This window comes from Microcebus murinus, chromosome 10 (genome assembly GCF_040939455.1).
Source record: "Microcebus murinus isolate Inina chromosome 10, M.murinus_Inina_mat1.0, whole genome shotgun sequence".
NCBI lineage: Eukaryota > Metazoa > Chordata > Mammalia > Primates > Cheirogaleidae > Microcebus > Microcebus murinus.
The window spans coordinates 26,027,959-26,048,278 of record NC_134113.1 but is presented as its reverse complement, the minus strand read 5'-3'; the positions used below and the strand labels follow the sequence as shown (position 1 = coordinate 26,048,278).

General features: G+C 39.3%; 1 protein-coding gene across 1 annotated transcript in view; it reads left to right on the top strand.

The window, feature by feature from the left end:
- Positions 1-8,281: 8,281 nt before the first annotated feature.
- The window catches only part of CRADD (CARD and death domain containing adaptor protein), a 156,706-nt gene continuing 144,667 nt past the window's right edge, over positions 8,282-20,320 (top strand). Inside the window, exons 1-2 of the mRNA XM_012775271.3 lie at positions 8,282-8,431; positions 9,725-10,028. Of these exons, the coding sequence (XP_012630725.1) occupies positions 9,731-10,028 (298 nt within the window). The 5' untranslated portion in view covers positions 8,282-8,431; positions 9,725-9,730. The remainder of the gene's footprint in view (positions 8,432-9,724; positions 10,029-20,320) is intronic.

Sequence of the window (20,320 nt, the reverse complement as noted above, 5' to 3'; positions counted from 1 at the left end):
TTGTCCCCCACCCCCCAATTCCTATGTAGAAACCTAATCCCCGATGTGATGACATTAGAAAGTGGGCTTTTGGGAGGTGATGAGGTCATGAGGGTGGAGTCTTCATTGGATGGGATTAGTGAACTTTTAAAAAGAGGCGCCAGAGAACTAGTTCACCCCTCCCACCATGTGAGGACGCAGGAAGAAGGTGCCATCAATAAGGCAGAAAGTGGGCCCTCCCCAGGCATCAAATCTGCTAGCCTTGATCTCGAATTTCCAGCCTCTACAACTGTGAGAAATTAAATTTCTGTTCGCCATAAGCCACCCAGTTCATGGCATTTTCTTATAGCAGCCCAAACAGACTAAGTTCCACATTTCAAAAAATGCTTCATGTGTCATTAAAAGGAGTTACCTCAAGTAGGCAGATGCTTGTAGTCATTTTTCTGCTGTTTGAGGTAGCCGTTGGAATTTTGGGTGACATAGTTCTTTATGTACAACTATCCCTCAGATTACAGGCCATTTAACATCCTTGTCATCCAGACACCAAATGCCAGGTCCTTTCCCAGGTCATTATGACAACCAAAAAAATCTTCACATATTTCAAAATGTCAGTACTTCCTACTGAGAACCACAAGGGAAAAAAGTAGCCACTGATGGTGTCCATCAGCAGAACCCTTTCTGTTTGCGCGTGCCGTATGTCACAGTTGCATCAGTGACAATTTTTGAAGAGATCATTCATGAAGAATATATAGTAATTTCTTTGGTTTTGGGTTTTTCCTGGAGACATTAAGGGGAAATGATGTCATTGTGATTGTCATCCTACAATCACAAGTCTCTTTGTTTCATTTTTTAACTTTTGTGAAATCAGGGGACATTTCTTAGTTCTTTTCCATTTCCAGAATTCTGTGATTGTATGATATATTGCACAATCTGTGTAATATTTTATATTTTTTCTAAAGAGATATTACATGCACTAGCTCACTTGATCCTTCTAAGAACATAACCCATCTATATGTAAAAATAAATTTTTGTTAAGAAATATTAACTTTGAAGAGCTGAATCTTAGAAAACATATCATAATCATTGTATAGGTTTGGCAGACGGTTTGGACGTTTAATAACTAACTTTAAAAATGCTGTTTTGGATAATGTACTTCTGTGCTCACAGGATGTGCATGATGGGAAGAATGGTCTTGGATAACCAAGAGGAATCAGGAGTCTGGTTTGGGAAAGATTAAGTTTGAGTGGCCTATTGAACACCAGTGGTAATGTCAAGTAGACAATTGGATACATGAGGTCAGAGCTAAACATTGGGGAGATTTTTACTTTTAGGGAATATTTAATGGAGTAGGCTGGATGAGAGTGCTTAGGAAAAAGAGTGCAGTTAGAAAAGAGAAGAGTTTCTAGGAGTATTCTTAAAATATCAGATACCTATGACTCATAACAAAACTTTACAGTAATAAAATATAACCCTGGTAGAATTAGCCACATGAAAATAAATTGATAGGAATTTTTGACTTTTTCACATTCTTAATATACACAAATGGGGACCAAAAGTATGTCTGGTTATAATACACTGGTCTTACACTCATTCATTTGTCCTACATTTTTGAGTTCCTACTGCAAGGCACCATATTAGGTGCTATGTATAAAATGAAATCAATAGGACAGTCATGTTGTTGGTAAAACATTTATTGAGTGCATGCTGTGTGCATGGTACTAGATTATTTGGGCAGAGACCACAAAAATGGAAAACTAATTCTCTGCCCCAAGGAAAAAGATTCTAAATCAGGGAGGGAGAACAAACCACTCAGAAATTTCCTTTTCCTTCTGCACATCTGATGTTCTTGGGCCACTAAGAGAAATCTATGTGTGTCAAAACAGATTTGGTGAAGGAGGCCACAGCCCATAGCTCCTCCTGTCTTTTTCCTCCCTTCCACTTCTCAACAGTGGGAGAGCTTCTCTGGGTAAAGAGAAACACATTTCAGCCCCTATCATATTGCTAGTCAACTGGCACTCCAAGCATCCCAGCATTCAAATTCCCATTATGTCAGGAGAAGAGACATAGAGAATCCATCAGCACTTTTAATGGCTTATTTTTTTCCCCCTGTTAAATCAAACACAATCTCCAGTTTCAGACTAATATCCACTATTTGTTAAAAATTCTCTACTTCCTGTATAGCTGGTATGAGAGTTGGATGCATGCCCACTTATCAGCACAAAGGGGAAGGAAGGGAAGCACGCTCTTCTGGGCTCCTGGCTGTATTTGCTTTATTAAGATGCAACTGAAGCTTTTGGTGGATTATTGTCAGAAAGAACAGCCTAGCATCAATCATGCTGAAATACAAATTGTTATATTTAGCAGTCATTGTCTAGTTTTTAAATGGACTTTATTAAATAATCCCAGATAAAAGCCTAGTTCATTGGACTACTTGGTGCATTTACTGATAAGTCATCCTGGCAGACCCATGATGATGTAATTCTGCTTGGGAAGAAATTCTCTGCAGGGTCCATGGTGAAGTTCTTTTGTAGTCAGTGTGGCCAGTTGGTAATGGAAATACTCAGGGGTGGTGGGGTTGTTTTTTCTGAGGGTGGGGGAGGGTGTCTCAAAATAATTCTTTTGTGATTTATGATGTCAAATTCTATGGTCTCCAAATAATTGACCATTTCTTACACAGTTTCAAACTTTTTTTGTTGCTCATTAAGAAATATCTTGGCCTTCTTTTTTGGTATCAATGCAGCCTGCTTCTATGTCACTTTGCTTGAACAAAAATAGAAGGTTATCTCCTAATTTGTTCAGCACAAAATGTTGTCAGTCCCATTTGTGCCTGCTATCTGAAGTGTATGGATTGCTCATCGATCAATGGGATGCAAAGTTAGCCCAGTAGATATTCAGTAGAGAATTTAGCTATTAAATTTTCCATCCACAATATTTAAGTTCGACTGTTACTTAGTACTTCAGAGAATCTAAATGGCATTCATTTACTAGTTTCTTTCAGTCAGTGCATGTAGTTATATCACCAGAAAGTCACTACCTGGACTGTATTATCTTGTGCTTTATATTAGGTTAATACCAGAAATGTTATTTGAAGAACATTTTAGTATTGTATGCAAAATAACACAAGAAAATCACAATATATTAACTCATCTGATGTTCCTTATATAAAGAACACATAATAAATTCCTGCTTAAAATCAGTGCCAGGGAAATGTTAGTCCCTTTAGATGACTCAGTGTATTTCATTTCTTTGAGATATGAGACCTAGACAACACAAAGGGTGCGTTCTTGTTTCACTGTGAATGCCAAGAAACTAAGAGCTTATTTGAGCATGTCCTAATATCTTTAGGTGTCCTAATACCTTAAATTCTTAATTTCTTTAATCTATCTTTTAAATGTGTGCAGTACAGTTTTATAACTACTGTCAGTCTTTTTGAAGAAAAATAGGAGAGATCACCTGCTCAGAGAGGCTTTCTCCAAAACTTGATCAAAATCAGCTCTGCTCTCCCAGGCCCCTGACCACTTTTTTGATCAAAGTACTTTTCCTTTATTGGACTTTTAACAATTTGTAACTATTACTGTTTATTTGTTTCCCTGTTTATGTTTATCTTCTCCATTGAACTCCAAGCTCCATGAAGACAGACACTATATCTTTCTTTCAGGAGGGTTATGCCCAGCTAACCTAGCATGTAATCAATGCTTAATTAAAAACTTGTTGCTGTCAATTATGAGTAATTATAATCCTAGTATTTATCATTCACTAAAGTCCTATAGCATAATATTTCAGACTTCTAGAATTGTTTGAATATTAAATTAGTATGTGATAATTTGCATACTAATGTATTTGGCTCTTTTAAAAGATCTGCAACTTAGGTTTTTGTAAATAGTATCAGGATTTTTATAATAAGCAATAATTAAGCTAAGATAAAATGAGATAGCAGATAATTAAAGGAATCATTACAATTCCTAACTTAGTAAAATAATAATTGATTAGGGCAGATGATGCACATAATATTATCTACAGCACAATACCTTACTAAAAGTTACAGAGAAAGAGGAGACACTTGTATATTCCAAGGGTTTTGTTTGTTTTTCGTTTTAGGATTTACAGTTACAAGGATAGATATCTATATATCTTTTGACAAATTCTGACATTATCTTCTTGAGGACGGTATGGGGAATGGGGATCACATGGAATACTATGGCATATGTCAAGAAAATAGCTAATATGAAATGGAGAATGGGAATTTAGGCCCAGAAGTTTTCATTTCTCCCTAATTATGGGAAAGTCCTTCTTAGCCTTCCTTTTCTCCTTCTGTCTTCCTCCCATCCTCCCTCTCTTGCTCCTTCCTTTCCTCAAATTGTCACATCTCCTTAGTCTCTTCCTATCTGTGACAGTTTCTCAGTCTTTCTTTGTCTTTTATGACCTTGGCACTTTTAAAGAGTACTTGTCAGATAATTTATAGAATGTCTCCCCATTTGAGTCTGTTTGCTGTTTCCTTTTTTTTTTTTTTTCTTTTAGATAGAAAAACTGTGCGATAGTGTTTGCTGTTTCCTTATGAAAAGACTAAGGTTATGAATTTTGGGGAATGATATCATGAAGGTGATATGCCCTTCTTGTCATATCATATTGGAGCACCTGATATCTCCATGACTTATTAGTGGTGACGTTTACCCTTGATTGCTTGGTTAAGGTGATGTCTGCCAGGTTTCTCTACTATAAAGTATTTTTTCTTTCTTTTTATACTTTATTAGTTAGATGTGTGTGCTTTTCTTTTTTTTAACTCGAAGTTTTAAGAATTGTTTTATTTCCAAACTTACAGGATTTATGAAAGCTATCCTTTTGTTAAAATTTCTAATTTTATCATGATAGAAGACATAGTTTGTATGCTATTGATTCCTTGGAATTTACTGAAGTTTCTTTGTGACTTAATTCATGATCTGTTTCTGTAAATGTTTCAAGTATGGTTGAAAAGAATCTGTTTTCTCCATGACTTAATTTTCACATCAATGAAACAGGAAGAACCCAAAATACCCAACTCCTTTGATTTATTTTTTGAAGGTTGCAAAACCAAAGACCAATTGAAAGCCAGAAAAATACTACACTTGTTCTTTTTGACTCTTTCCTTTGAAAACTCACATGGGGTATATCTTGATCCAAGTAAGCATGCTAGGGGAGAGAGAAAAAGGAAAATATTTGTCTTTTTTGAAATTGGATTTGTTACCACTGGGTAACAGGTGCTTAATCCTGTATGGGGGCACAATTCCAGCCTACGGAGAGGAACTGGCCAGAGCGGAGGAGTAACCACCTGTGAGAGTGAGTCTGATCTGTGTTTGGTTCCTTAAAGGCCCTCTGGCCTCAGATATTTATATAAGTTCAACTGAACCTTTGGTGTGCTGATGAGAAAGCTGTATGCTACGGTGGGGTGGTAGTCCTGGAATAGGCTGGTTGATGGCATTTGGCTGGTCAATCAGGGCCAGCCTGTGTGCTTAGGAGGCAGCATGGACCCTAATCTACATTTGCCACAGGAAGAGGAATTAGATGGGCAAGAGCTTCATTTTATGGATTTAAGTCAGATCCTTAATGGCTAGCCCCTCAAGTTGTTTGCCATAGGATGTCTCGCCCCTCACTGACTGCACTAACTCTCTTCATGTCATCTCTTGCCTTCTTTTCTTCTCGTCTGTGACCCTCATAGATCTTACTGTTGACTCTCCACCTCCTCCTGGACATCATTGGCAAGGCTTACCTTCCAGTTCTCAGGAGATCTCAAGCCTTTTCAAATTTTATCAAGAAATGTTCGATTTTGTATGGGTGTTCATTGTGCTATTTGTTTCAAGTTTTCTATATGTTTGAAAATTATCAAAGTTTACACTGGAAAAAATACACTGATTTTTCCTCTCTAAAAAGTTAGTATAGATTGGATATCCCTATCCAAAATGCTTGGGACCAGAGTGTTTCAGATTATGGATGTTTTTGGATTTTTGGAATATTTGCGTATACATAATGAAATATCTTAGGGATGAGACCCATATCTAAACAAGAACTTCATTTATGCTTCATATACACCTTATGCACATAGCCTGAAGATAATTTATTATGATATGTTAAATAATTTTGTGCATGAAACAAAGGTTTGTGTTTTGACTGTGACCCATCATGTGACATCAGGTGTGGAATTTCCCACAAAAAATTTTGGATTCCAGAGTATTTTTAATTTGAACATTTTAAATTAGGGATGCTCAACCTATAATCCTCCACTATTGGCAGAGTTGCAAGAGGTCTGCACTTTATTTGGATGAAGATAGAGAATGTTGCTAGCACTTGTCCACACAAACGGGAACCTCACAGAGAAAAGCACAAAAATTGTAGAGCAAAAGAGGAAGAGAGAGGGAGTAAAAACAGTTGCTGGAACTAAAAAGTGGGAAGTGGCATCAGGATGATTTGCCAGTACTGTTTAGCTGTCATTGGAACAATAGACTCTCCCTAGATAGGATGGTGTGGTGTGGGTGCTCTGGAAAGGGCATGAAATGAGAACAGCCTGCTCAGAATTCTGGTTTTGGTCTCCATTAGCTGTGAGATTTTGGCTAACACAATTGGCCACTCTGATTCTACAGTCTTTACACGTGCAAAATGCCAACACATTCATGCTTTGCTTAAAGAAGGGGATACATTCTGAGAAATGCATCGTAGTATGAACAAAACAGAGTGTGCCTACACAAACCTAGATGGTATAGCCTGCTACACACCTAGGCTGTATGGTGTAGCCTATTGTTCTGACCACTGTAGTCACATATGCAGTCCGTTGTTGACTGAAATGCCATCAGGCAGTGCATGACTGTAATGACAATACTTGCTGCATATGTAAAAACACTGTCACTAATGGAGTAATTAAATGGTATAATGGCATAGTTAAGACTATAAACTGGATAAAATTGTTAAGTTTTTAGGAGGAAGTTTAGAATTGCTCTCCACTGATTTGCTTACAAATATATTTTCATCTTCCCCCCAGAGATGCTGGTTGTGAAAACCTTTGTAGATATTTGATATTTGATAATGATATTTGAAGAGTTTTTTTCTGTACTGTCAACCAGTTTTTAGCAGGCTTATGACTTTCTGTATATAGCATCCAATTGACTTAAAAATGAATCAATGAATGTATTTACTGTTCAGCTGCCTCATTTCACAAAGGAATTTGAGGAAGGACATTCAATTTGACATTCTTGTGTCTCTATATTTGGTTCATGCATTTTGTCTTGTTTTCCAAATTGATAATGTGGTTGGTATAGTGGACTGGTCTTTAGTATCAGCCCTTCCTTATTTTTAGTATACCTTTCTGTGTTTCAGAAGCTGAACAACTATAAACTACATGCCCCAGACATCATGCTACTAATGTTCTGCCTACAAAATTGGTCTCACCAATTGCATGCAGCAGAGTAAGATTTGCAGGTGCTGTTGGCAAATGCAGCTGTGGAGACTAAGGCTTTTCTGAAGCAGTGTTCTACTGTCCAGTTAATTGCTCTGATGGTGTAAGGAGAAGGTTGGCCATGTGGAATGGTGGCTTCCAGGAAGACTCTATCTTCCTGATTGTCGCCAGGAGCCAATGTTGTCTAGGGAGTCATCCTTGGATTTTCAACCCTTCTCTTTTCAACCCTTCATATATATGTAAATACACACACACACACACACACACCCCACATTTTTTCAACCACTCATAAATCGATGAGCACTTAGTTTGATTCAAAGTCTTTGCAATTGTGAATTATGCTGCAATAAACATTCAAGTGTGAGTATCTTTTTGATAAAATGACTTCATTTCCTTCCTACCTAGTAGTGGGATTGCTGAGTCAAATTTTAAGATACTTTTATTTCTTTGAGCAATCTCCAGACTGTTTTCTACAGAGGTTGTACTAATTTGTAGCACTCCCTCCAACAGTGTATAAGCATTCCTTTCTTTCTGCATGCAAGCCAATATCTATTGTTTTTTGATTTTTTAATAATGGCCATTATGACAGGGGTAAGGTGGTGTCTTTTTTTTTAAATTTAAATTTGTTTTAATTTTATTTTTTAAAGCCCAGACAAGCAGTTGGAGTTAAGGTGATATCTTATTTGGTTTTAATTTAAATTTCTCTAAAAATTAGCGATGTTGAGCATTTCTTCATATGTTCGTTGGCCATTTGTCTATCTTTTTAAAAACCAATTACTCCTTTGCTAAAATAATCCCGGTTGAATTGTTTACCCACAGCAAACATGGCGGAAAAAGCTTCAAGCTGACCCTTGGACACCCAATAAAGTAGCTACAGCACTTCCTGCGCTTGCCCTCAACAAAGATGGCGACATCACTTCCTGTTTGGGGCTTTCGCCTTCAACAAAGATGGTGCTTATGGTACAGGTTCCCTAACAGTCTGGATTCCGGTTGCAGTTTTTCCCTCCCTCCCAAAGATACGTGGTTGCAGACGTAAGTAACAGGAATCCATCTTTTCTCGAAAGTCCCGCTCAGTAGAGTCTGCAACCTGGGCCCTGTGTGGTTTCCCCGCCCCCCAACTTGCGGCATTCCGAGCCCGGCTGGGGACGGGGTGGCTGTGGTGGAGACGGCGGCCCGCTCTCCCTTCGGTCCGCTCTGAAGATCATTCCCAGCACCCACTCTTTAGCCAGTCAAGTTGCCCCAGAAATCTCCCGTAGTCCTTCCTGTTTGTGATACACGCGGGTTTCAGTTGCTGGGGCAGGGGACTTTTAAAAAGTTCCAAATGGGCGCTCATAGCCAAATGCGGACTCCTTCCTCCTCACCTGCCACCTCCTGAACCTTAGGGAGGGCTGCGAGGGGAGGATCGGGTGTCGCTCAGCCGTGGTCGTAATGCCCGTGGGTGTCTGAAGCCCCATCTGCCACCCCTATCCCTTTCCCTGCCACTTAACCTTCATTGCCTACACACAACTGCTCACTGGTGCAGTGGTCGTGGAACTGAGCTTTCAAATCGGGCTACTGACCTGTGCTGGGGTGTGAGGGTATTTTTTTTTTTTTTGAGAGAAAAAAAGTCCCATTAAATGTCCTATGCATGCGTGGCCACGGCGGTGTTATGATGGAGATTCCGAATTCTTGGTGGGAAGAATATTATTTGTATAAAATAAACCTTACATATTGTATAAGGCTTATTTATTGTAGACTAGGTACAAACACTTAAGATTTTTCTTAAGGGTGATAGTTTTTTCTTGGTGAAAAAGATCTTTAAACACATACCTGCTGGTTTCTGCCCCCCCATTCCTGTTGCTGATCAGGTTCTGCAAATGGCCATGGTCAAAACCTTTAGCAGTTTCTGCAGTCGTGGTAGTGGGGTAGCGCTGATGAAGACAGTGTTGAAATAAAACCAGTGTTTCTTCTGCAACATGTTAAAATAAAATTAATGCTGTTCTGTAATCCTCAAATTAAAAAAAATACTTTTGAAGCAGGGTCTCTGACCTGCTCTTCCCATGCCCCCGCCCCATCTTTTTATTGAACAAGGAGTTGAGGTAGGACTCCAGTGTGTGAAAAGCAAAAGCAGAAAAGATGATTCATCTTCAGTGTTGTTCATTACGTTCAGAAACATTCGAGATGCACTTGGCTTGGCTTAACAACCATGTATTAAACACTGTGGCCTGGCAGTCTGCTAAGGTTTGCAGATGTGCCTGACCTTAAGGAGCTTACATTGCAGTGAAACTATCTTTAGGGTCATGTCAACATTCTTGTAATCAGAGCTGTGATTGTGTCTCTTTCCAGGGAGAAATGGACTCCAGAGACAGACAAGTGCTTCGCTCACTTCGCCTGGAGCTGGGTGCAGAGGTTTTGGTAGAGGGACTGGTTCTTCAGTACCTTTACCAGGAAGGAATCTTGACAGAAAACCACGTTCAAGAAATCCAAGCTCAAGCCACAGGCCTCCGGAAAACAATGTTGCTACTGGATATCCTACCTTCCAGGGGTCCCAAAGCATTCAACGCATTCCTAGATTCCCTCCAGGAATTTCCCTGGGTAAGGGAGAAGCTGGAGAAGGCAAGGGAAAAAGCCATAACTGAGCTGCCTGCAGGTAGGCCTTAAAAAGATCACTTCAAACCAGTTCTAGAATGTTGGAACTATGCCCTTTGGATTTGAAGTTGGTATTTAAGACAGGGCAGGGGTCAGTGGTTGATGAAAGCAGGTAAGGAGTTTGGACTGAAGGGGTGTGGTGTTGGAGGAACAGGATGAGGAGGTGGCATTAGGAAGTGGAAGGAAGGAAGGAAGAATGAACCATGACTGGGAAGTTGAGGAGGAAGCTCAGAGAATACATTTAGCAATGCTTCCAGGGAAACTTGGCGTGTCACTTGGGAGGCATGTTCTCATCATAGAGCCAGGTCATATCTCAGCCCTTGGCATCATGAGCCATTTGGAAAGTGCAGATGGGAAAGCAGGCATTCAGCCTACTGACAACTGATTTGTGAGGAGCCAGAGCTACCAGCTGGAAAAGGTCAGATTCACAGAGGAGCAGACAGCCTCTAGGAAGGCATGCCCTGCACCTGTCCCTGGGCTGTCCTACGTGGCCAAAGGGGATTATTTTGAAGGCTGACTTAGTTTGTTTTTAAAGGTTATTGGTTTAAAGTGTCCCTTTTAGTTTGGCTTTGTTCAGACACCTGGAGTATTTAATTTTATAAGGGCAGTAGTTCAGGGGAGGGTCTCATTTTGATTTTAAGGAGAACTGGAAACAGAAGAGAGAAACAGTTCTGGTGCTACTAGCCTAGCTTGTAGCAGGAAGAAGATGTGATAGGAAACACTTGTTCCCTTTTAACACCTCCCATGACTTCTACATTTTGCAAAGATTGAGGAACAGAGAACTGAACTGGCAAAAAAAAAAAAAGAAAAGAAAAAAAAGAAAGAAAAAGAAAGAAAGATAATTGAGAGTTGACCTGCAAATGTTTAACTGAGTTAGGGAATCAACGTTCTCTGGGGTTTCTGACAGCAGTGATAGAACTACTCCAAGTCAGTGGGCCCAGAACTCTGTGGTTGCTGCTTTTTAAATAACAGTGTCACTGGTTCTGAAATTAAATAAATAAAAAAAAATATATATATATATACATATATACCAATAGTAAAGACCACTTTTGTTATTTTTGCTCCAGGGACCTCATATTTTGATTGGTTTTTCAGACCACATGTATTAAGTAATCATGATTAATTCTTCTGTTTTTATTAATGACATATGTCTGAATATCTGGTCAACATGAGATAGCCAGTTAACACAGGAAGGCCTGGTAAAATCCCAGTAGAAAAAGGAAAATATTTTCACTTTTAGCATGACCAAATTACAGGTAAATGTATGTTTCAGGCTTTTCGAAATATTGAAAATAGCTGGCTTTGAGGATAGCTAGAATTCTCAGCTTTAATTGTCCTTACAAAATTAAATACTCCACATGTCTCAACAAAGCATGTCAAAGATATTTCTACCACTTTATGAAAAGCAGAATAGATAACAGAGAATTGGGGAAATGTTAAAGAATTATTGGTGTTTTCCTGACATTTGACTTAGAGGTTCCTCCTGGTAACATATAGTTGGAAACAACAAAATGGGCAAATCGAAAGCCTTTCGCTATCAAAATATTTAATTTTATGATCATTTTGGGTGACGTCTGTAGTAATGTTGTATATCACTCAGAGGTGTAACCCCATTTTCATTTCTTCAGATTCATTCAGAGAACAGAAAAGAATTACAATGTTTTCATTAAATTATAAAAGTTACAGAGAAGCCATGGGAAAAATAGTTTTTTTTTTTAATTTCAGAATTTTACAGGGGTACATATGTTTTGGTTACATAATTTGCTTTTGTACAATTTGAGTCAAAGTTATAAGTGTGCCCTTAAGTTAGTTAGTGTGCATTGTATCCCAAAAAATAGTTTTTTATAGAAGCAAAGCAGAATGAAGCAATATATGGCGGGAAAAAATTGAGCATGTGTATGTAGGAGTTTAGGAAAATAAGTGTTTTTTAAGATTTGTTAATTCTGTAGAAGGTTGGCTCTGGAACAAATTATGGTACTCTTAATTGTTTCATTTTTTTATGGAGCAATACTGACACTAAAGAAAACATTCTGAAGTGGGGGTTTGATTTACCTGTGTCTCTATATACCTTACACAATGACAATGACATAAACTCATTTAAAAAATACTTGTTTCTATTAAATATTGACTATTTTAAATAATGTTACAAAATATAAGGCATGGAGAATAATGGTACAGCAAACACCCATCTCTCCGTCACCCAGTTTAAGAACAATAATATTATAATTACCTTTGGGAATATCTGGGTGTCCCTCCCCACTCCTGTTGCATTCCCAGCCCCACTCATGGATAAACTCTGAATTTGGGATTTATTCACTTCCTTACTACACAGTTTTCTGTCTCATAAGAATCATCTTTAAAATCTAAATGTTATTGAAAATCCAGTATACCATAAATTCTAGTGGTTTATATATGTAGATGTTTTTGATGTGTGCTGGAGAGAAAGGATGGAAGAAATGAAAAAGTTGGTAGTTAACAGCCTTTTCTTGTTAGAGACCTTAAAATATTTTTAAAGGCTTCAAGTAATTAATTTGATGATGATATTTTAACTCTAACATTAAATTGGGATTTAATGAATTCGAAACCTAGGAGTTGTTTTTTTTAATCCTGAGAATAGTATCAGAGTTGAAATGCCTTCTAATTTAATGTTCCCTTATAAAAGCAAATAAATCCAGAGCCTGTTTCCTAGGACCGTGACATTGTAATAGAGTAATTTTAGTAAGCTTTAAAATAGTCCACTTAAACTTTCGTAAAGGTATCTTTGAGTTTTGAGGAACTGTACTGCAAGAAAATATGGTGCTTATATATATTAACCTCTGCTTACCTTTTATTTATTTTGGTCATATTTATTAATTAATTTGCATGGATTTGGTGGTCTTCTCTTGGGAGGCCTTGAGAACAAATGGGAAGGAATGGTCTCCTCTTTAGCCAAGAGGTTGATCCTTCTCCAAGAATGAACTGATTTTCTTTTATTAAAGTTTTGGTCTTCTCAGAGATTTTTGGTTTCCCTTCTATTTGTTTAATTTTTTGTTTCACTTGTATATTTTGAGCTGCCTCAGAGACTTTATTTTGGTGATTGATCTTAGTTACTTTTTATTTATGTGCTGGATGTAATTTTTTAGAGAAGAATCGAGTTGTGTCTTGTTCTTCTCTACTCTTCTAAACTCCACCCCCGTCAAATCCCAAAATACAAAAACACCCTAAACCTTTTGATTCTCTCAGAATCTGCCTTGGTGACTGGTCTCCCAATTTCTGTTGAAAGAAAACGTATAAGATATTAATGGATAATTGGTTTTGTGTTCTTCTCACCCTGTAGGAACTCTTACCTTTTAAAAGAGTAATTCTGGCGATAAAATGACTTAATCCACTTTGGCACCGTGGAAGGAACACTCCACAGTGTGTCTCTTTCTGGCCAAGGTCACATACTAGACATTAGATCAGCTGGAAATCTTCTCTGGGCTCCTGTCAGGTCATTCGGAGTTGAGGACGGCTGTATCTGGGTGAGGGCAGCCTGCCTGCCTGCCTGCCTGGTTTCCCAGGGTCGGGGGCCCTGTCTGCCCCCATGAATTCCGTCCAGTGCTGGAGCTAATCTGAATCTGGAAAGAGGTGAGACTTAGCCTGAGGCATGGTGGGAATGAGTCCTGGGCCACAGGACTCCCTGTTCCACCTTGTTGGCCCTGGCTGTGGGACTGGGTCAGTGCCATGGTTCTCATTTGGCAATCTACCTGGTAACGCGGCCTTGTACCCCAGTCTTCCTTTGGGCTTAGGGGTTTTTTTGTTTGTTTCTCTTTCCTCCCTTGGTTTGATTCCTGCTTTATGTATTCTTAGCCACTGGCAAGAGTGAAGCACAGACAGCTCTGGGAGCAAAGCTCTCTGTCCTGTGTTAGCATCAGATGCCTCAACTCTTGAGCCTGTTGGAGTGGCTGTCCCAAAGCTGATGATTGCTTCAAACTTGCCTGAGCTTGGACTGGTCCTCCCCGTGGACCCTGTGCTCTGCACTCCCTGGCTGCCCTCACTGGAGCAGTACACAGGCTGACTGGTCTGTGTCCCCCGTAGCCATGGGCTCTAGGGCTCAGCCTATCCCTTGTGGAGCAGGCCTTGAGTGACTGTGCCAAGCTACATCAGCCACTCTCCTGAGATATACTCTGACTCTGAGATGTGTATTTGGATGTGTCCGAACTTACTGAGCTCTGATGGCAGAAATTTTAGATACTGGAATAGGTTTATTAGAGTTCCAGTTTGGTACTCTTTCCATAGGTTCCTCTAATCATGCCATATCATTGGCCCTGCTCTGCGTATGATAAGTTCAGTGTTGATCTCAGTTTATCTAGACACTTCCACTGTGGCTGAGTGGTGTTTGCCTTGTGGCATCCTGTGTACTAAAACAAGAACAATGAGTCAGCATGCATAGAAAGACCCCTCCCTCTGATAAGGGGCGCATCTACAGAGAGACTAGATTTCTGTGTCCCCAGCCTGACTATCTTACTTCCTGAGGACCAACTAAAGGCCAGGCACTGGGTATATAAGGACATATCGGGGATCTCCAGATATCAGCTGAGGACATTCTTTTGTTCATCTGACAAATATTTACTGAGTATTGACAATGTGCTAAACATTAGGTGCTGGGGATATAACAGTGAACAGAACTAAGACCCTGCTATCAGGGGGCTCATTGTATTGTAGTGGGGGGCAGGGTCAAGGGTGGGGACAGGTAATAAGCAAATGAATAAATAACATATCTGGTGGTGATGAGCGCTGAGAAGGAAAACAGTTAGGGAAAGCTTCTCTGATGAGGGGATACTGAGCAGAGGCCTGAATTCAGCGACAGGGTGGATAAGGGGGGAAAGCGTTTCAGACACAGGGGACCACAAGTATGCAGGAATTCAAGTGGGAGCCAGAGATGACACTGTAGTTAGACATGTCACCTGCCTCATGGGGATGAATCACCTTCCAGAGCTGCATGGGCTCAGCTGATGCTATTGGTTGTTGCACCTCCCAAAATGTGGAGCCGTATCTTGGGTGGCTCTTATGGTGGTTTTAGGTGGACATGAGATTAAATAATATTGAATCACATGATGAAAAAGTTATTTCCTTTTTTATTTCCATCTCAGTCCTCATAAGAATGATAGGAGGTCCTCATGCTTTTAAAACCTTCTGTAGGCAGCAGTATTTAGCTAGAATTTAGTTGTAGTGCTTTTTTTTTTTTTTTTTTTTGGTATCAATTGAATTTGTTCCTTCCATTTATGTCAGGGGAAACTTTTCTGTAGTATTTATGAAGTTACTTTTAAAAATACATTACTTTTAGAGAGTAAAATAGTGGTTTTTAGAGGCTAGGAAAAGGTAGGGGGAGGAGAAGATGGGGGAGAGGTTGGTCAATGGATATAAAATTATAGCTGGATAGGAGGAATATCTAGTTCTAGTGTTCCTTAGGTCTCTAGGGTGAATATGGTTAACAATAATTTATTGCGCATTTTCAAAAAGCTAGAAGAGAGGATTTTGAATGTTCCCAACACAAAGAAATGATAAATATTTGTGGTGATGGATATGTGAATTACCCTGATTTGATCATTACACATTGACTACATGTATCGATATATCACTCTGAATGACATAAATATGCACAGTTATTAGGTGTCAAAATTAAAAGGAGAAAAGTTATATAGGAATATTGAATAGTAAATAAGATTAAAGTATTCCAAATTACTTAGGAAAAAGACCATTACTTTTATTCAAGCAAAAGTGAGTCAACATAAAGAAAAACACTAAGAAAATAACGACAGTGTGAGGATGCAGCAAAAGTGTGAAGATACTTTTTATCATATATTTTTTCATTTAAAAAGAGAAATAGGAGTTTAGGGGAGGAACTATTGGCTGGCTGGCATAGTTAAGGAAGGAAGGTTCCAGTTCTAGTTCAGATAGATATTTTCTTTCTTTGAGAGACAGTGTCCCACTCTGTTGCTCAGACTGGAATACAGTGACACAATCACAGCTCACTGCAAACTTGACCTCCAGGGCTCAAGGGATCCTCTGGCATGACTGGGACTACAGGTGTGAGCCACCATGCCCAGCTGTTTTTTTAAATTCTTATTTTGTAGAGACAGGATCTTGCTATGTTGCCCAGGCTGGTCTCGAATGCCTGGCTTCAAGCCATCCTCCCACCTTGGCCTCCCAAAATGCTGGGATTACAGGCACGAGCCACTGTGCCCAGCCTCAGCTTCACAGTTTTGCTCATTCAGTTTATGCACAGTAATAGGAATTGGTTAAATTTATTAGAATTGCTAAATTTATAAGTTTTCCAAATTTAACACATTTCTCTGCTAGTGAAAAAAAGTCAGCAAGATGGAGCCCTCTCCTGGTATTATGGAATTTATCTCATTTTTGTCTGAGAAAACAGAGGCCAAGGAAGATTAAGTCAACTTGCCTGTGATCACATAGCTAGTTAATGTAATTTATTACTGGGACTAGAATCCAGGCCTCCCGACACTTGATTTAGGATGTTTTCTGCTGCGCAATCTTGGCTCCCTACTGGGTTTGAAATGGAATTGCATTATGCTGTAGTGTTAATAATTGAAAGAGGCTTTTTTTCTTTATTATACTAATGCATTTTTTTTTTCATTTTAACAGGAACATTTTCAAGGGCTTTTAAAAGTATACTAGGATGAGATTTTACCAAAATATTTTATTTCTGTTAATGTTAATTTTAATCATTTAAAAGGAAATTATGATAGTTCAGTACTGCATTTTATCGGAATATTTCTTTTCTCCCTGCTTCTGCAAGGCTGATGTAAAGGAAAAGTGGAATACTTTTATTGAGTATTATGGGACTGAGGAAATAATGCATTTGTTGGTAGCTAATTGTAGCTCTTTCTAGGAATAGCAAACCATATGACAGGTCGTGCCCCAGCAGGGATACCTCCATTTCACTTTAAAAAATGGATTTGATGTTCTTTTCACATAGAATTCCAACTGTGACCTTTTTCTTCCTCCTGTGGATGTATGGACCATTTGGCTAACATCAATCACCCTATTGACCATCAGGGTTCATTTAGCTCAGTGTTTCTTAGCCCTGGCTTGTGCACTGGAATCACTTGAGTTTCAAAAACTACTGATGCCCAGGCTCTACCCCAGGTCAATCCGCTACAAAATCTCTGGAGGTGGGGTCTGAGCAATGGTATTAAAGACACACGTGCCCATGCATACAATCAGGCACATGCACGAATGCTTCACTAAGTTATTTTAAAGTGCAGCCAGGGTTGAGAACTTTGAGATCTGACCAGCTGGTTGGGTGCATGCCTCCTTTCTCACTTAGTCCTCCCCAAGTATGGGCCTCCCAAACCTGTGCCCTTGCTTGATGAGTTTTTCCCATGTTTAGGTCAGAGCAGATGGAGGCGTGGTAGGAATGGAGGTATAGAAGGATATGTGTTTGCAGATGTTTTCATTCTTTGAATTTCTTGAACATTGTTGCTCAGGAATGTTCCAGAATCTCAGACTTCATACAGGTGTGATTCTACTATAAATATGAAAATCCCTTAGCACTCTATGGGGATACATAGGCTAGGTAACCCGTAAGAACAAAATTGGAGGGGTTAAAATTGCTGGTGAATTTGGAGAATTATTTTCATTGCCTATTCACGTCCCTTGGTACAGTAGTGACAAATCACCCACAATGCTTTGTGCTCTGTAGATCAAGCTGTGTCCAAATGGAGACGGAACCTGCCAGTGAAGAATGAGTTAGATGCTGCTCTCAGATACAAAGGGAGCTAAAGGTGGCTTGAGGGTGGCAGGGAGGAGGAGAGAGACAAATAGCCAGTTGGAAATAGTGGGATTGGGCTAGTGTGTCTTTTCGTGGTGTGATCTGTCTGCCCGCGGTTTTTGTTTGTAATTAAAAATGCATTTCAGTCTTCTTTTTTGTGTCTCACAAAGAACTTAGGATAGTATCAGTAAGATAATAATCATAATAATTATTGGGAGCTTACTGTTTGTCAGGTACTATTCTAAGTCCTTTGCATTTATTAATTCATTTAATCCCGACGATACCTTGATGAGGCAGGTGTTATTATTACCCTTATTGCACAGATGAGAAAATGTAGGCACAGTGATGTTGAATAACTTGCTCAAGGTCACACAACACAGTAGAGTCAAATTTGTAATCCAGACACTTTGACTTCAAAGACTACTAATTCATATCCTATAAAAACAATTTCTCAAAAATTCACTTTTTCTCCTCACCCCCCATTCTGATAACCTGTGGCTGCTCCAGAGCCCATCATTACCAGCCTTCATTCTTCTTCCAGAACCTCTCTCCTCCAGTCTCTCCCAGACACCAGCCTGAGGAGCTTTTCTGCCTTTCTCTTCCCTCCCTGTTGTTCTAAGGCTAATTCCTGGTGTTACCGCTCTCTTCTCCATCTGTCATTTGTTGTGTGTGGGGGTGGGAGTTAGGGTCTAATGTAAGACCATATGGGCGTCAAGGAACAGAGCTCTTGGGTTTCTCCAAATCCCATTTGCTACCTTGAGAGTGAAAGAAAACTAAATCTTTTCGACTATAATCAGGAGATAGTCAGTGTGTTGACTCCCCTGATGCTGGTGTCGGGTCCCACTTTTACAGCTCTTAAATCATGCTATCTAAAGCTGTCAGTTTCAATAACCTGCTTTTCTGGTGGCGTAACTTCAGAGTTTAACCAAATGCAAGGTAGCATTCTTGTTTTGTGGGTATAGTTCAAACTTGTAGCTTTGCTTTTGTAGCTAGCTACAGGAATGTTTGCTTTACTTAATTTTAATAGGTTGCTGTGTTTATACTTGTTCCTCAGTTTGGGCAGTAAGGAATATGAAAAAAATACATATATATGTAATTCTTTGGAGGACATTTCCCCCAGATTAAAAAAAGTAAAAGTGTTGTGCTTTTCCAAACAGTAAATTTGAATTGCAAAGGAAATGTAACTTCTAGAAGAAGATTTGGGCAGGTTTCAGTCCTAGGCTTTATTTTGTTAATGTTATAAAAGCAACCTTAACTCCTTGTAAGAAGTGCCAAGTTGACAATTCCTGGAAATGTTCATGTTCTATTTATGCTGTTACACTCAGCACCACAGCAGAGATGGTGGCAACACTGTTACCAAAATAACACTGCTGAGATGTGTAAGTGGCAAATGAGAGGCATGTGGTTTTATAACCTAAATACAAGGCTCTTAAAACATCTCTGTTCTACCATTTATTGATAACCTATATGGGTGCTGAGTGATAATGGTGAAGTTTTTATGGAAAATTATAGTTCAGGTAGTGTATATCTTATCCTGTTACTAGAACTAGAGAAAGTCACAGCTGGAAGGGATCTTAGAGACCCCTACTTTGCAGATAAATAAATTAAGGGATATAAGCAGGTCTAACAGCATGTATATGGGCTCTTTGGTTTAAGCAGGACTTCATGCTAATGTGAACAATAATAGGAGTTTCTCTGAAGTATACTGGATAGTTCATAACTTTGAAGGAATGGGCTAAAATTCCAAGGCTCAGTAAGGGCAGGAATTAAGTCAACACTGGGGGGGGGTGTCTCAGGCCACTCTCAGGACTCTCAGGCCATCTCCAAGTTCTTCCACTGTGCCTTCCCTCAAGATTCAGAGACTATTGGCTAAGCTTGGTCACAAGCCCTTCCCTTAGGGACACCAGAATCACCTGGAGTGGAGAAAGGCAGTTCCAAAAGGAAGGGAGGGAAGCTGATTGAAGCAAGAGATGTCTACTTTATCATCCCCATTTTTTTTGGATTGAATAGGTCTCACATCCATGGGTCTGGAAAGAAATTATAGTCCTTTAAGGAAGGAGGATGTTCTACATCTTCTTAAGATAGTAAGGCCCAGGTTGAGGGCAAAAGGTGGTAGAGAAAGCACAGGAGAGCAGTTTTAGGAGCAGGATAGGTCTCCCTATATCTTTTCAAATCAGAATATATTGGGGAAATAAGTGAATTGAGAATGTCAATGTAGAGAGAGCAAGTTAGAAAGAGAATTTGGATTGGGTACTAGTCTAAGAGCTTTAGATACATAAACTCACTTCATCCTCATAATAGTCCTTTGAAGTAGGTATTACTGTTATCATTTGTATTTTACAGATGAGGAGATTAAGGTGTTAGAGAAATTGCCCAAGGTTGTACAACTTGTCGTAGTGGAGCTGAGATTTGCACACTGACAGTCTGGCTCACAGTCCATGCTTCTAATTGCTAGGCTGATGTATCTGTATCTGTAATACCAGTTCCTAGTTCTGATTGGAGTCACATGGCTTAGATGACCTGACTAGCGCTAGCTCCAG